Source organism: Bos taurus, chromosome 22, assembly GCF_002263795.3.
Source record: "Bos taurus isolate L1 Dominette 01449 registration number 42190680 breed Hereford chromosome 22, ARS-UCD2.0, whole genome shotgun sequence".
Taxonomy (NCBI): Eukaryota; Metazoa; Chordata; class Mammalia; order Artiodactyla; family Bovidae; genus Bos; species Bos taurus.
Window position 1 is genome coordinate 53739362 of NC_037349.1, and position 17353 is coordinate 53756714.

The 17353-nt window shown below is 49.6% G+C and overlaps 1 protein-coding gene across 4 annotated transcripts in view; it reads right to left on the reverse strand.

The window, feature by feature from the left end:
- Positions 1 to 604: 604 nt before the first annotated feature.
- LARS2 (leucyl-tRNA synthetase 2, mitochondrial) overlaps positions 605 to 17353 on the reverse strand; it is a 146752-nt gene continuing 130003 nt past the window's right edge. For 3 of the 4 annotated variants that reach the window (NM_001435144.1, NM_001435143.1, XM_059879497.1), the window contains 2 exons: positions 7387 to 7514; positions 605 to 2115 (listed from right to left, as the gene is read on the reverse strand). In NM_001435144.1, coding sequence (NP_001422073.1) covers position 2115; positions 7387 to 7514 — 129 coding nt within the window. In that variant the 3' untranslated portion in view covers positions 605 to 2114. The remainder of the gene's footprint in view (positions 2116 to 7386; positions 7515 to 17353) is intronic. The other variant, XM_010817882.4, reaches the window with a different exon arrangement.

Here is a 17353-nt window from a genome sequence, read left to right on the forward strand (position 1 = left end):
GGACTAGTTAGACATTATGGTTCAAATGAGTCAATTAATCCAGTGATTCTCAAACTTAGCTGGCCAATTAGAATCACCTGTGGAGCACCTGTGTCAGCTTCCCTTATAGCTCAGACCATAAAGAATCTGCCTGCAACTCAGGAGACCCGAGTTCCGGGGTTAGGAAGATCCCCTGGAGAAGGGAATGGCTACCCACTCCAGTACTCTTGCCCAGAGAATTCCATGGGCAGAAGAGCCTGGCGGGTCGCCAAGAGTCAGACATGACTGAACGACTGAAAATCAACAATCAGTCAAGTGTGGAGTTTCTATTAACAAGATCCCTGATGCCCAACTGCACTTGAGATCAGTTATACCAGGATTTCTGGGCATGGGGACCAGGCAGAGTATTAAGCTTGAGCCAGGTGACTTAGCTGCTGTTTCTGAGTCAGTACCATCTACCATGGTTGGTAAGTTTCCCATGCATCCCACTTTATAACAGTCCACGTGGAGTCAGGCACATAGCCAGTGCTTCAGAGAATTACAGAATAACTCAGTGTGTTCCTGATTAACTCCTAAAATTGGAATATGGTGACTATTCCAGGATTATATGTTTGTCCCGAAGTCATACATGACAAACATTTTATTCCATTAAAAAAAAAGTCGTCTGTTAACTGCTGAACTGCAGGGGGCCACATTTGAGCCTACTTCAGAAAAAGGCATCGGGGAACAAATACAGATTTTCAGCATCACAACATGTCTGGATTCTCCTCCCCTCCCTGTATTAAACAGTACTCAGTGGATTGAGGCCAGTTCTGTTAAGAGCACCTAACCTCTGACTTCACCAAAACCCAGGATCACCCTAACATACATCACATGGGGGTCTTCCTGGCAGCCAGTGCTGTGGCTGGAGCACAGGAGGGGACACCCGGGTGGCACCAGCCCCCCACCCCCACCCCCGCCTGCAGTGGACTACTTCTTCCAGACAACAGGCTCTGGGGGCCACACCCAGGGCGGCATTGCCATCTGGGGCGCACATGAGCAGAAGCTCTGTTGAGCTATGGCGGGCTCTGAGATGGGTTCTGGCCAGGCTGGAAGCAGCTTGGTTCCGCTTCACTTCACAGCAAACGTGACACCCTGAGGGGGCAGTCGGGAGGGGCTGCTCCCCATTCACAGTGTGAAGTGGTGCTTCGCCCGAGGGCCTGAAGATCGGCATCAGAGCAGACCAGGCAGGCTAGTCCAGCTGAGCCTGGGTGCAGCCAGCCAGCCAGGCAGGGCTGAGGAGCCGGGGTGCAGGCAGCCAGACCAGCCCTGCTTGTGTCTTGATTCCCAGCAATTTCTTCTTCGTCTTCTTTTTGGCTGTGTCAGCCATGCGGGATCTTAGTTTCCCGACTAGGGATCGAACCGGGGTCCAGAGCAGTGAAAGTCCAAACCACCAGACGGCCAGGGCATTCCTTGAGCGACTTCTGAAGACGCCAGTGTCCATGCAGCACGTGGATATCTGGATCCAGCCTGCAGGCAGGAGACCCTCTGCCGTGAGGCTGAGGCTCCGTCACCCATCAACAGTGACTGCTCGAGCTGCTCCAGAGCCCCCGACATCCTCGGTGCAGCCTCACGCTCCTCAGACCTGCCGAAGGCAGTGCAGTTTCTGGGGTCCAGAGGCGCCCAGGCTGCTCGAGAGGCTTCGTGTTCAGGCTCACCTGCTTCTCTTTTCACCTTCCTGCTCCCACCGGCCGAATCTCTGGGGGCTTCACGTGGGGCTAGATGCTTCCCTCACCCGCAATGGCGGAGGTATGCGCTGCCCACCCCACGTCACTCATTTCTCCTCTGCCCTACCCTCCCTCCCCCCGGCACCAGATCACACTGCAGAGGCGCCCTGCGGAGGCAGACGTTCGAGACACTGGGCTTTGCCCCGAGCCGGGGCCCCAGACCTGGAGGAGGGGCCGCAGCGGCCGGCAGTCACTCCTGCAGCAGGAAGTTGATGAGGGCGGTGCGCGGAGAGAGGAAGGCCTTCTTGATGCTTCGCCCCTGTAAGAGCCTGACTCCCAGCTCGCTCTGGAGAACCAGTTCGTGGACTTTGTCCTGGTCCTGGGCGACGTGCTGGGGCACGGGGACTTTGCCGCAGGCTTTGTTGTTGATCTGAGAATGCGAAAAGAGAGACAACCCATGAGGAAAGCCTGGGGGTGGTAGGCAGCCTGACACCCACTGCCCCTAAAAGGTGCTGCTGTCTCTGTGTGGGGAGAGGGTGTGGGAAGAGAGAAAGAAAAAGGCGGCACCCAGCTTCCCAGAAGAGCAAAAGGTAGTGAGACGGGTGGGATTAATGCCTGAATACGGCAGAGGGCGGGGGCGCCAGCCCGTGTTTCCTGAATGCTGCCCCCATCACACCTTGGTGGGAAGTATGTCAAAAACTCTCAGCATGAGATGGTTTAGGCTGTTTTCAGGAGGAGAGGGACAATTGTGTTCCTAAAGATCACATCGAGTTCAGAGCCGGCTACAGGGCGCTTCATGTGGACTAATTAATTTCTGGGGAACCTAGGCAACCTCCCTTCCTGATGACTGGCTCCAGAAGGGGGCGCTCACGTGTGACAACCTGGAAACAGGATCCACACCACTCACAGTTCTTACCTAAAATGGGCCGGTACGGTTCCAGATGTTCAAGCTGGATTTAGAAAAGGCAGAGGAACCAGAGATCAAATTGCCAACATCCGCTCGATCATCGAAAAAGCAACAGAGTTCCAGAAAAACATCTACTTTTGCTTTATTGACTACGCCAAAGTTTCTAACTGTGTGGATCACCACAAACTGCGGAAAATTCTGAAACAGATGGGAATACCAGACCACCTGACCTGCCTCCTGATAAATCTGTATGCAGGTCAAGAAGCAACAGTTAGAACTGGACGTGGAACAACAGACTGGTTCCAAATAGGAAAAGGAGTATATCAAGGCTGTATATTGTCACAAGCTGGAATCAAGATTGCCAGGAGAAATATCAATAACCTCAGATATGCAGATGACACCACCCTTATGGCAGAAAGTGAAGAGGGACTAAAAGGCCTCTTGATGAAAGTGAAAGTGGAGAGTGATAAAGTTGGCTTAAAGTTCAACATTCAGAAAACGAAGATCATGGCATCCGGTCCCATCACTTCATGGGAAATAGATGGGGAAACAGTGGAAACAGTGTCAGACTTTATTTTTTTTGGCTCCAAAATCACTGCAGATGGTGACTACAGCCATGAAATTAAAAGACGCTTACTCCTTGGAAGGAAAGTTATGACCAACCTAGATAGCATATTCAAAAGCAGAGACATTACTTTACCAACAAAGGTCCGTCTAGTCAAAGCTAAGGTTTTTCCAGTGGTCATGTATGGATGTGAGAGTTGGACTTTAAAGAAAGCTGAGCACTGAAGAATTGATGCTTTTGAACTGTGGTGTTGGAGAAGACTCTTGAGAGTCCCTTGGACTGCAAGGAGATCCAACCAGTCCATCCTAAAGGATATCAGTCCTGAATATTCATTGGAAGGACTGATGTTGAAGCTGAAACTCTAATACTCTGGCCACCTGATGCAAAGAAATGACTCATTGGAAAAGACCCTGATGCTGGGAAAGATTGAAGGCAAGAGAAGGGGACAACAGAGGATGAAATGGTTGGATGGCATCACTGAGTTGATGGACATGAGTTTTGAGTAGGCTCTGGGAGTTGGTGATGGACAGGGAAGCCTGGTATGCTGCAGTCCATGGGGTCACAAAGAGTCAGACACGACTGAGTGACTGAACTGAACTGTTCTAGACACCAGTGGTATTATTCACTGAATGTTGGTTCAATTATTTGATGTGAAGGTTAAATTTCACATCAAATATGAACTGATATTGTTGCTAAGGAAAGTGAAATGTGATCCAGATAGCTTCTGAACAGCTTGTTTCAAATCCTCTGTCCCAGTGGCTCCTGTCAGAATGCTTATGTTTCTTTTGTGAATGCTCCAGTTTCTGACTTTGAAAATAAAGTCACTGTATTACGAAAAATTACAGGGAAGAACTTCTGAAGTTTCAACCAAAGCATATTATTCAGGATCCCATAATAACCCATTTATCTTTTCAGATTTCTGCAGAACTTAGTGGCATTTTTAGAGGCTGTATTGGCCTAGATCGCTGTGCTGTGCTGTGTGTGCTAAGACACTTCAGTTGTGTCCGATTCTGCGACCCCATGGACTATAGCCTGCCAGGCCCCTTGTCCATGGCATTCTCCAGGCAAGAATACTGGAGTGGGTTGCTATGTCCTCCTCCAGAGATGTTCCTGACTTGGATGGAACCTCCTCTCTTATATCTCCTGTATTGGCAGGCGGGTTCTTTACCACTAGCGCCACCTAGAGGACGGGATGGGAGGCGGGTTCTTTACTCCTTGCACCCGGATGGGAGACAAATGAGACATCACCTCGAACAGCGGGTGATGTTTAGGAAGGTCTCCATGGGGTCGCTTGCCTTTAGGAAGGTCTCCATGGGGTCACTTGCCTTTAGGAAGGTCTCCATGGGGTCGCTAAGAGTCGGACACGACTGAGCGACTTCACTTTCACTTTCCAGGTCCCTACATGGTGGCCTTGCTAGCTTCAGCCCTTTGGTCTTGCCACCTCCACTTCACCACTCGGCCTGGGTCCAGGCCTCTGTGTTGTTCTCTAGGACTTTTCCAACAGCTGCCTGGTGGGCCCCTGGCCGCGAGTGCTGTCCCCCCACTCCCCTAAGCGCCCCAGCCACTGCTCACTGACAGGAGCCCCACAATGGTCATGACAGTAAAGGCACTCGTTGTCTGAGCTCTCTCTCTCTCTGCGCCAGGCACTGTGCCCCACAAGCCACCTGAGAGACCCTGTCTATCCCTGTCACAGGCCCATGAGGTAGGTCACTGCCATTCCATCCCCGATTCTCAGAGGGCCAAGCTGAGGGACAGGACTGTGAAGCCACAGACCAGGTCCCCACTCCAGCCGAGCCTGGAGATGGGATGACCCCCAGACCCCCTCTCTTCCCTGCCAGCCCCCAGCCGCTCCAGATGCAGTCCGGCCCTCTCTGGAGAGGGGCCCTGCCTCTGCTCCAGCCCCTCCTCGGCTCCTGGTCCAGGGAGGGCTTCCCCCGCCGTGGCTCCTTCCCTCCACCAGGGAAAAGCTGCTCTTCTTTCAAAGCCAAGGTCAGGTCCTCTTCCTCAGGACACGTCCCCCAACGCCCCAGCCGCCAGAGGCAGCGACGCCTATGCCAGCAGCAGTTACCATCTACCCAGTGAGCTACCAAGCCTGTGCTGCCACTGTTTCCTCCTCGTGAGATGGGGCCTCGTCTGTGAGATGGGGAGAACAGCAGGCTCTGCCTCCCCGGGCTGCTGTGCGGGGTCAATGAGTCAGTATCTGGAAAGTTCTCAGGGCAGAGCCCGTCTTAGACGATGCTCACTGTGTTAGTGGGTTTTGTCATTGGTGCGTCCAGAAGCAGGTTGAACACTCCTGGCATGCTCCGTTTAATTCTTGGCATAATCAGGTGAGGCAGGCCCTGGATTTGCCTCCCATTTTCGAACTGAGGAAACTGAGGCTTAGAGAGATAAGCATTTTGCAAAGTGAGGTGGTCCAAGCCCCAGGCTCTTAAGTCTTAACCCGGAGGCTATACAAATTGTCAGTGTGTGTGACAACGCGTGTGCCTCCCCAGACCGTCCCTCCCGGTGCCGGGCTCCACGGACACGAGGCGGTGCCTCTGGGCTCAGAGCACACGGGCGCGGCTGAACTGAGTTGCGCTGGGTCACACTGTCTGTGCTGCAGCTTCTATTTCCGGCCTTGGCACTGAGCGAGATCACACGGAGACAGGACAGCAGGCCCCAACACCCCGACCCCCAGGTTGCTGAGCTGGGTGTGCTTGCAGGGAGCCCTACACATTTTACATCTTGAATTTTTATTTCAATGAAAATCTAAGATTATTTTACCAATTATCAACACTCAATTTCTTTTCCGCGGTGGTTAATTTAAAATGGAAAGACATTTTCAGACTAGAACTTCAGCGTCTCAAGTTGGCATTTCTGGGACTTCCCTGGTGGTCCAGTGGTTCAGACTCTGCAGGGGGAGCTGGTTTGATCCCTGGTCAAGGGAACTAAGATTGCACAGGCTGCAGGGTGTGGCAAAAAAAAAAAAAGTTGGCCTTTCTCAGCCGAGCTTAGTCCTTAGAAGTATACAAGAGAATTATTTCTTAGAAACGTTAATCAAATTAAAGAAATCGCCTCTCTGAGGCACAGGCTAGTTTTGAGGACTCTGGGAAGAAGCCTCGCCAGGCAGCCTCACCTCCTCGCCCTCTGTGGGCAGGGGAACAGGAGGCATTGAGGGACTGAGTGCCAGGGGAGAGGGTGAGCAGAAAGAGTGGCTGACAAGGAGCCAGTCTCCTGGGGGCTTCTGTCTTTCCCAGCGTGGACCTGCCCGCAGGGCCCAGGGTTGGCAGACACGGCAGGTGGGGACTGGCAGGCCCGGCTACCCCTCAGCCTCTGGGTGACTTGTCTGTGGCACGTTCCACGGTTTGCAATCATTTTGTTTCTATTTTTCTTTCCTTCTTATTTCCCCCTATCTTTTCCACCAGGCTTTAAGCTCCACGAGGGCAGGGACCCGGGTTGTTGTATTTGGGTTTGGGTCCCAAGAGCCTGTGTTAAGGTAGGGGAGGTAACTGGATAATGACTGAGGAATAAACAAACGTGGGCAAAGTGATGAGCTCTCTGAGCCTGTGTCCTCAGCTTAAAAAAAAAAATGAGGACAGCGATGCCTGCCTCTCAGGGTGATGAGGGCTAGGATGTGAATCAGCTGGCCCACGTGTGGTTCAGACTGAACGGGCTGCCTCTTGTTTTCTTTCCCTCTTCAGCCACATCAGCATATTGAAGAGATGTTCCTCACAACGGGTCTCAGATTAAGCAAACTAAATACATAAGGATAAACTAGAGCAGAATTACTTGCTCTATACTCTAATCGACTACTTCTATGTATTTAAAATGATCCACCTTACCAAAAAAGAGATTTCATGCAGTCTTCCTGAAATATATTTTGCAGAGTGAGGGACTCCATGCCCACCACCTCACTATCACCCTACCCTCTCCAAAAGCCAAGAGCAGTTGAATGAAACCTGGAGAGCCTGAAACACAGTTGGAATGAGGACAGTTAGAACACGTAAGGCAGGACAGGTTGATCCTTTCCATGCTCTCAAAAGCTTGAGGGCCACAAGTTTTCTGCTCACAAGATTTTGGTACGTGGTGACCTCAAAACTGAAGGTGCTGGCAAAGCAAGATAGGCTGGAAGGTCGGGCAGAGAGTCGGGTGGGCTAGCAAGGCCTGGCGAGAAACCTGCAGACCCGGCTGTGTGTGTGTGTGTGTGTGTGAGATTCCCCTGGGTGCAGGGGGCCTCGGGAGGCACTCACCAGAACCGCCATCTGCACGACCTCAGGCTGCTGGAGGAACTGCGGGTCCACGGTGGGCCAGGCCTGAAGCAGCACGCTGGTGTTCCAGGCGTAGTGGGCACACAGCTTCTGTGGCACCAGCGCCAGGCCTGCGACATGGAGACACGGAGGGTCAGTGAGCACGCATGGGCTCACGGGAGCAGGCTGTACAGCGCCTGTCCCAACACGGCCTGCCCTGGTGCTGGCTGAGGCCCCAGGGGCTCCACCACAGCTTTCCACAGCCCACCAGGGGCCCCCACTTCCTTCGGCCTTGCTCATCATCCCAGCTTATTTATTAAATATATTTTGGCCATAGGAGGCTAGTTTGGGGGAGAATGGATACAGTGTATATGTACGATTGAGTCCCTTCACTGTTCAACTGAAACCACCACAATATTGTTAATTAGTCAGACCCCCAAAACAAAAACTTTAAAGTTTGGTGAAAAAAATTGTTTTTTGACTGCACCAAGCAGCATGTGGGATCCCAGTTCCCTGACCAGGGATCGAAGCTGCATCCCCTGCACTGGAAGCACCGAGTCTTAACCACTGGACCGCCAGAGAACTACCATCCCAGTTTACAAGTAGCTTTCTTTTTCTTTTTTTTCAACGATACCCAGAGCCATGAAGATGGGTGAACACACTGTTCGTAAGTGTGCATTTGGAAAAGCAAGGCTGCTGACTTCCCTCCGTCTCTGCAGTCCCGCTGGTGAAGGAATCCTTTGTGCGGATCCCAAAGTAACGAGCTGTGTTCGCTTCCTCTCTGGCCCAAAAATACTTGTGGTCTGAGAGGGCCTCCCACCCAGTCCTTTGACTCCTAATCCACCGAGCCAACATGCTGAGAACAGCAGGGTGCTCCTTCTGGACCTACTCAAGGGAGCTCAACTTCTCAGCTAAAACTTCCTCTCGTGAGAGGCTCCCGCTACTTCCAAATTGGAAAGAGCTGTCCTTGGCTCAGGGTGGGTCCAACCCAAGGAAGCTGGGAGGAATGAAAGCCTCTCCAGTCGCGAGCTCCCCAGTGCTTTGCGCTGCAGCCCCCAAGGCCGAGGAGGCTCAGCACCCCAGAGATGCTCACGGCCAGTGGTCTGAGCTTTAGGGCTTCAACCAAGGCTTCTCTAGAGGGAGGGTTCAACCTCTGAGCCTCTGTTGATATCGGGAGTACAAAAGATGCCCCCAAATGTGAAGGAAGTACATGGGGCAGAAAAACCGATGCCTGGGCAATTGTGGCCTGGCACCTCACCGCTGCCTCCTGGCCTCCCAGAGGCAGGCCTTGAGCAAGTGGGCACGTAAATGTGGCCAGTGTGCCCATGTGAGGGTGTTGCCATGGCAATGGCACAGCCCTCACACTGTGAGTGGTTTCTCCAGCGCTGGTAGAGGTGGCGTGGCCCTCGCATTCCGCGCCCCCCCACCCCCAGCTCTTATTATCAGCCTTGAGACCAGCAGATACATTTGAAGTTTGAGTCTGGGAGAGAGGAAAGGAATCCCACCAATGCCAGTCCTGAACACTGGGCTGTGAGTTGATAATGTTTTATTTTCTTTGATGACAGAAGTGATGCATAGTCCTTGCAGAAAATTTGTAAAAAGTCAAAAAACAAAAAAAAATCATGTTCACATGATTTTATAGCATCTACAAAACTTTTTATTTTGAAAGATAGTAATGTAATGTATTGAATGAATATTTGTATGATATTGTATCCACAGAATCAAGCCAAACCACCACCTGGATCATGCTACAGACACAGCTTTGGATTCTCTTTTCTCCTACATCTTAAACTAGTAATCAGCTTCACGGAAAATGATGACGCACAATAATATATATACTATGGTCATAGTTTTAGCAAATGTTTATATAAACAGAAAAGTTGAGGAAGGAAAGCAGCAGAATGCGGGGGGTGTTCTGCACCTGGGCTTCTCTCTCTTCAGATGGCACCTATACCCCATTCTGGGCTCCTGCTCCTTCTGAAACCCCAGAAGCATGCATCAGACACCTTCACTGTGCCTTCCAGCAGCCCTTCCCTGCTTCCTGTCGCTCATCTGTCTTTGCTCCATTCTGGGTAATTGCACAAGATCCATTTTTCAGTTCACTAATTTTCTTATCAGCTGTATCAGATGTGCTGTTGAACTCATTCACAGTGTTTAATTTCCAAAGTTATGATTTTCAGTTCTTTTAAGTGCTATGTTGTTTTCCTAATTTGCTGGACTTTGATAGCTTTTGTTAATCTTATCTTCAACTCATTCTCTTTTTAACATATTAGACTTACTGTACACTCTCTGACTGGTAACGCCAATGTCTGAAGCCTCTGTGGGTCTGACCCCTCTCTCCTTTTTTCTGTTGCCTCCCTCTCGCTGCCTTGTTTCCAGGTGAATTTTAGGATTCTTGGCTGTGAGTTTGTATTTCTTGGAATTTATCACTGGAGGTTCTCTGACATGTCTAGGTTCTGGCTGAAAAAATGAATATTTGTTTCCGCCATATGACTGCAGATCTATGATCTAGGACCACTTTAAAATAAATTATTAGGAAAAAGAAGAAAAACAGCAGAATAGCAGCAAGGATTATCCGTGGGAGATATAAGTGTAGGCAATCTTTCTGTTAAAAAAAAATTATGGATTTTTCTACATGGAATACTCATGACTTTTGTAATTTGAAAAGATATTTATAAACAGTGTTCCCATACTGTGACATTAGTTCAAGAATTTTCTTCTGGCTTCTTTTTACGGTTTCATTTTGTTTTCCATTTATTCATAATTTATCTATCTGTAATTTATTTTGTGTATAACGTGAAAAAAAACACATTCTTAAAAAAAACACACAGCAGTTTTCCAAACTGACTCCACTGAATAAAGCGTCTCTTCCCTATTGGTTTGTGATTTTTGTTTTACAATATACTATACTAGAGATGGGCTTCCCTGCGGGCTCAGACGATAAAGAATCTGCCTGCAATGCAGGAGACCTGGGTTCGATCCCAGGGTTGGGAGGATCCCCTGGAGAAGGGCAGGGAAACCCACTCCAGTATTCTTGCCAAAAGAATCCTCATGGACAGAGGAGCCCGCGGGCTACAGTCCACGGGGTCGCAAAGAGTTGGACACAACTGAGCGACTAGGCACAGCACATACTAGGGATGGTTGCAGAACGATTTACTATGAAGATACTTAAAATGCCTGCGTGTGATGAAGTGAAGAACGGGTCAGAACAGGAATCAGCAGACTGCTTCCTTCACTGAGAAAGTCTTGCTACCAAAAATACGGGCGGTTTTACTGGGATGTGTGCTTAGTGACACGGGCGAAGGACCTGCTAAGCTCCTCACCTTGTCCTAAGCGCTGAGAGACCGTTCCCAGACCAGCCTCAGGCCTGTGGACTCCGAACGGCAGCGGTGTCTTACTCTGCTGACCTGCGCGGCTCAGTCCCTGTGCAGACGTTGCGCATTTGCCGAGCGTCCTGTGCTCTACTCTTTGGTGCTCTTACTGTAACCCTGTGCTGCCGGATGACAACCTGGGGGAAGGGAGGGCCCCTCGGGGCCTGAGAACCAAGTGGCATCGGAGATGTACTCCTGGGCCCCGTGTGGCCCCCGTGCCCTGGGCTTCCCCCGCTTCTAACGAACCTGCTCTGTTTCCAACAGACGTGCCTCTTGGCAGAAGCAGAAAGGAGCTTCCTGCTGGTTCCTCAGAAGGGTTCCTATTGAGACTCATATCTAAATACAGGACAGAGGTCACAGAAGGGAGATAATCAGGTCTTTATTTTAGCTGGCTGGGCCAGCATGGCTTGTCCTGTGACCCAGCTGCCATGGGCAGCGTTCCAGAGCCTCCACATGGCAGTTGCACAGGATGCCTGGGAGACGAAAGGACCCTGGACACAAATGTTCTGCACAGAAGCTGTTACAAATTCCACTTAAAAAAAAATGAGGAAGCCCAGCCTTCCTGGAGCAATCAGGATGCTTATTTATAGTGGCCGGCGGCCCCTGCCAGGAATTCCATATAGATGGGAGAGGGGCCCCCACCTCCCCACCCCGCCCCGTCCTGCTCAGCAGGGAGGAACAGAAACTCACGACCCCAGGCTCTACCTCATGTTTTTGCCTTCCTGCTCTTTTTAGGGAACTAAAAATACCTACCATTTGCATGGTAAATACAATGCTTTCTTTACGTGACACAGGTCAGGCTGGGAGCTGGTGTTTGGGAAGCACACGGAGAAAGTCTGAACATGGGCTGGGAAGCAGCAAGGCTCTGATACACAGGCCACTGTTCAAGGCCAGCTGTCGCTCTCAGCCCACCCTCTTCCTGCCCCTCCCTGGAGAGCTGCTGTCGCTGGCCTTCCTGTGCAAGAACCAAAATGCCCTTCTTCTCCCGCTCCGAGAGTTGGTGAGGTCGCCATGCCACCAAGGCACCTGGAGCGAGAGCAGGTGGTCGTGGTGTCTGTGGATGGCAGGCCTCCCCTGATGATCAGTTTCACGCCTATCTCCACTCCACCCCAATCCTCATCACACACAGGGGAGGCCTGGAGACTGGGTCCCCACCATGGCCCATCCAGCCCTGGTACTGCCAAGGAAATGGACAGGGAGAGACGCTGCTTCACGCTAGCCTTTACCCACAAAAAGTGTTCTGGTGACACTGGCTCAGCGGTAAAGAATCCGCCTGCCGATGCAGGTTCGATTCCTGAGTTGGGAAGAGCCCCAGGAGAAGGAGGAAATGACGACCAACTCCAATTTTCTTGCCTGGGAAATCCCATGGCCCAAGGAGCCTGGCGGGTCATAGTCCATGGAGTCAGAAAAGAGTCAGACATGACTCAGTGACTAAACAACAACAAAATAACGTGGAAACAGCATGCATCAGTTCAGTTCAGTTCAGTTCAATCGCTCAGTCATGTCCGACTCTCCACGACCCCATGAATTGCAGCATGCCAGGCCTCGCTGTCCATCACCATCTCCTGGGGTTCACTCAAACTCACATCCATCGAGTCAGTGATACCATCCAGCCATCTCATCCTCTGTCGTCCCCTTCTCCTCCTGCCCCCAATCCCTCCCAGCGTCAGAGTCTTTTCCAATGAGTCAACTCTTCCCGTGAGGTGGCCAAAGTACTGGAGTTTCAGCTTTAGCATCATTCCTTCCAAAGAACACCCAGGACTGGTCTCCTTCAGAATGGACTGGTTGGATCTCCTTGCAGTCCAAGGGACTCTCAAGAGTCTTCTCCAACACCACAGTTCAAAAGCATCAATTCTTCGGCACTTAGCTTTCTTCACAGTTCAACTCTCACATCCATACATGACCACAGGAAAAACCATAGCCTTGACTAGATGGACCTTTGTTGGCAAAGTAATATGTCTCTGCTTTTGAATATGCTATCTAGGTTGGTCATAATTTTCCTTCCAAGGAGTAAGCGTCTTTTAATTTCATGGCTGCAATCACCATCTGCAGTGATTTTGGAGCCCAAAAAATAAAGTCAGCCACTGTTTCCACTGTTTCCCCATCTATTTCCCATGAAATGATGGGACCAGATGCCATGATTTTAGTTTTCTGAATCTTGAGCTTTAAGCCACTTTTTCACTCTCCTCTTTCACTTTTATCAAGAGGCTTTTTCATGTATAAAACCATCAGAACATCAACAAATATCTTACTGTCCCTTACAAGTATCACACACACACTTCTAGATGATTTGCGGATTTGCAGGTGTTTTTTGGCTTTTCTGAGTGGCTTGCAGAATCTTAATTCCTCAGCCAGGGACTGAACCTGTGGCCTTTGCAGTGAAAGCTTAGAGTCCTAACCACTGGGCAGCCAGGGAAGTCCCTAGATTTGGAGTTTTATTGAAATTAATGAATACAGCCTATAAACACAGCAAAACAATATAGCTACAATATTTTACCACCATTTTTACGAAGAAAAAAATTTGTGGTGGTTGACTATACTTCAAGATCATGTGTTACTTGAGAAACTTAAGGGAGGCAAAGGGTCACCATGCTGTGACCCTCATAATTAAGATGTTGATGGAAGACTCAGAGACAGCAAGAGGTAGAAGCAAGATGCAAAAACCAAGGTAGAAAAGTCAGCGTTGAACTGTACAAATGGCCAGAGAAACAGAGACAGGAGAGCTTATCACCACAGTGTAAATAACTTATATTTGGCTAAGTTCAAAGTAGCACACACACACACACAAGACAAAGAGGAGAAATCACTCAAATGCCCATCAGTAGACGACTGTTTAATAACTGACAGAATATTCACTGGGTAAGACACCACGAAGCTGTTAAAAAAGAACAGGGTCAGCCTGTAAGTATTGATATAGAACCACTCTATACAACACTCAATATGGAAAGAGAGAAAAATTTCACATACACGCATGGAGTTCTGACAATTCGACTGTCAAACTCGGCAGTGGAGGTGCTTGGGGAGAACAACTGAGCGTAGGGGTGGGGATGCGGGAACCCAGGACGCACCCTTTGCAGGAGCTGAGGGTTTTACAGTATGTGTACAGACGTACTTTTCAAGGAAAACTCTAGGATTTGCTTTGCTTTAGGGAGCCCAAAGGGGAAACCTTGTGTCCCGAAAGTGTCAGTGGGTCCAGACACGCAAAGTTTCCCTGACACCCTCGTGGACAGGACAGTACTCTATGATGGTAAACAAAAGATAACTCTGTAAATTCACATGTGGTCTCCTGACCTTCTCAGATCCAGAGCGTCAGGAAGGAAAAAAGATTTCCTCATCCTGTTAACGTGCGCACACAGCCAAGACACTGGTTCCATTTCCCACTGAAGGTCTCCACCGACTCTTTACATGATTGGTAGAGGGCATTATTAGGCTATCAAGTACTTTGGGTTTCTCTAAAGGTTTTCTTTTATCCAAAGCCACAATGGCCATTTTGTCTATGGACCCTGAACGGCTCTCAAAAGACAGATCTCAAATCCGCTGTCCTTTGGGGAGGATCTCTTCCATGAAAACCTGCTTTCCTGGGGAACTCTGGGAAATGGTCGTTTCTGAACAGCCCACCCTTGCTGACCGTATTCCCACTGTAGTCACTGTGCGGTTGTCTAAGATGCAGCAGGGAAGTCAGCAGTGTGAGAGCTGTGTTTTTATTCATTTATCTGGCTGCGCTGGGTCTTGGTGGCAGCATGCGGAATTTCCTGTTGCTCTTGCAGCACGTGGGTCCTCTAGTTGAGGCATGGGACTCTTAGTTGCATCATGCGGGATCCAGTTCCCTGACCAGGGACTGAACCCCAGACTCCTTGCATTGGGAGTGTGGAGTCTTACCCACCAGACCACCAGGGAGGTCCTGAAAGCTATGTTTATTTAGAATAAAGTCCCAGAGCCTTGAGAAGAGTGACTGACAGTGTGGGACGACAGCAATCATGCTCCCTCCCAACACAGTGCTTCTGCTTGAGAGGACGCTCAGTCCTGTGACACCGGCCCTTGCCGGATGCCAGGAGAGGCGGGAAGGGGTCAGGTCCCCACCGTCTGCAGAAGGCACCTGACAAAGACCCGAGAGCTAATGGCCAGGGTGCCGGGCCTGCGGTGCGGGATTCCTCACCTGACTGCGTCACGGCCCCGCTTCCCACTCGGAGGAGCCACACACTCATACACCCACGTGCAGAGCCACTGCTTCTTTAAATGCCTGAAGGATGCCCTTTCAAGGGAATGAACACAGACTGCAATGCCCGCTGCTCGGAATGCCCTCCCCAGCTTTCCCACCAATGCCTAGACCAGAGTCCGGCACAAAATACACGCTCCGTGAATGTTCATGGAATGACCGAACGAGACCGGTTAGGAAAACTCAGATTTAACCTAGACAGACTCCTCCTTATAACACAGCTCACAAAACCCACCGGTGTCCTATGTGGGGAAAAACACGGAGCCACGTTTGAAACGGGTTAGTTTCTATCACACTCCTCTCGTGTGTGCCCTTCAGGAGAGCCTGCCACACAACCAGAAAACAGACTAGCAGGGTCCACGGCAGCGCACACCTCTGCAAAGACCTGCCGGCGGGGACAGGACCCTGGAGACAGCAGGCCCTCCTGCCACCCTCCCAATCCTGGCCCTAAAACACAGAGATTGGAGGGGCACGCAGTCTCTGGGTTTCTGAAAAACCCATTTACATCAGTCCCTCCTGGGAGAAATGAAATGAAGGAGGCAGACAGATAATACGGGACTGAAAATGATGATAAGGGAGAGATGTGTATATTCCAGGATGAGAGTGAACACGTTTATTACAAATTAGATAAGCTTTGTTTTATAAGAAGAGAAGAGTAGGAAAGAATTAACAGTGTGCCACTTAAAAGACTTAATGTGATCACCAATGCTAAATCAAAGAGGCATGTTTTCTGCCTAAGGAGATAATGAAAGACTGTATAAGCTAATGTAATATGGCAGCAGCCTGGCAGGGCCTAATACCACCCTCCATTTGGGGCATTCTGTCTATTCAGCAAAGAACGGGTGGACTTTCTTGTCCTGTGTGGTGTCTTCCAAAGCACAGAAGCAACTCAAGTCACTTTGTGAAGGCAGTGAAACCCTTCTTTCCGAACCTGACAAGGCACACTGAGGAAAAGCTGGTTTCTCCTAGGAGAGTAATTGCAAAATTCTAAATAAACACTAGCAAATAGAATTTACAGTATGTTAAAGGTTTACTACCCCATGGTCAAGGTAAATTAATCCCTCGATAGCCTATTAGGCAATCAGTTAATTGCACATAAGCCATACCATCAGGGCAAAGGCGAAAATGAAAAGCAAAGGCTACAACGGCTCAACAACTGAAGAATGGACGTTAAGTAAAACCCACCTCCCTTCCTAAGGCGCGTTCTGGGAAGCAAGGCTAGAGGGCCGCTTCCTTAACACGACAGGGACTACCTACCCTAGCCAACAGCCAACAGTAAACCTCACAGGGAATCATGTCCCACTGAAATCTGGAAACGAGAGAAGACTGGCTGTCACCAGTATTCTTTAACACCACATGTGGTTTTCTAAGCAGTATATTAAAGACAGTAAACAGACACAAGAGCATAACTGTTAGAAAGGAGAAAACTTAGGCTTATTTGTTGGTCACAGACTCCTAGAAAATCCAAGACGATTCTACCCCTAAATGAAGGAAGAGTGATTGACAGGGAATCTGGTTATAAGTAAGTAAATAATTACTAAAAATCATATGCCAGATATTACCAGTCAAAAATCATAAGAGAAAAAAAAGATTCCAGTTAGAATAAAAAAAATAAAATGAACTATGGCAAGATGTTGGGAAAGACTGAAGGCAGGAGGAGAAGGGGACGACAGAGGATGAGATGATTGGATGGCATCACTGACTCAGTGGACATGAGTCTGAGCAAGCTCCGGGAGTTGGTGATGGACAGGGAGGCCTGGTGTGCTGCCATTCATGGGGTTGTAACTAGTTGGACCCGACTAAGCAACTGAACTAAACTGATGGCAAGATGAAATATTTGAAAATAATCTCCAGAAATGTGTGGGATCCATATGAAGAAAATTACAAAACTTGACTGGGGGATGAGGGAAATCTTGAATAAATGGAGAGACAGACCGTGTTCTGGGATGGAAGCTTAGATGTGGTAAAGATGTGAAGCTTTCCCAGGTTACTTCCAGGCTTAAGAAAATCTCAAGTCAAATATCTCAAGGAGATTTTGGGAGAACTTAACAAAATTATACCTGAGTTCTACTGAGAAGAACAAACAGGTGAGAAGAGCTAAAATAACTACGAAAAAGAAATGAATACTACTTCTCAGAAACTCCCAGGTAAAAGCATAATGTAAACACAGCATCCCTAGGCTGCCTGCCTCCTGCAAGCGCCTTTAAAACATCCTCAGAAGTCAGAGGGGACCTCTGAACACAGGGTCTGGAGAACCGGGTCCAGCACAGGCATCAAGTCCTCCTGCATGGTCCATTCTCAGTTCGCTCCCATTTCCACAGAGAGGTCCCCAGGGATGATGCCACACTCTGGGCCCCACGGCTGAGGACACAAGTCCCGAATA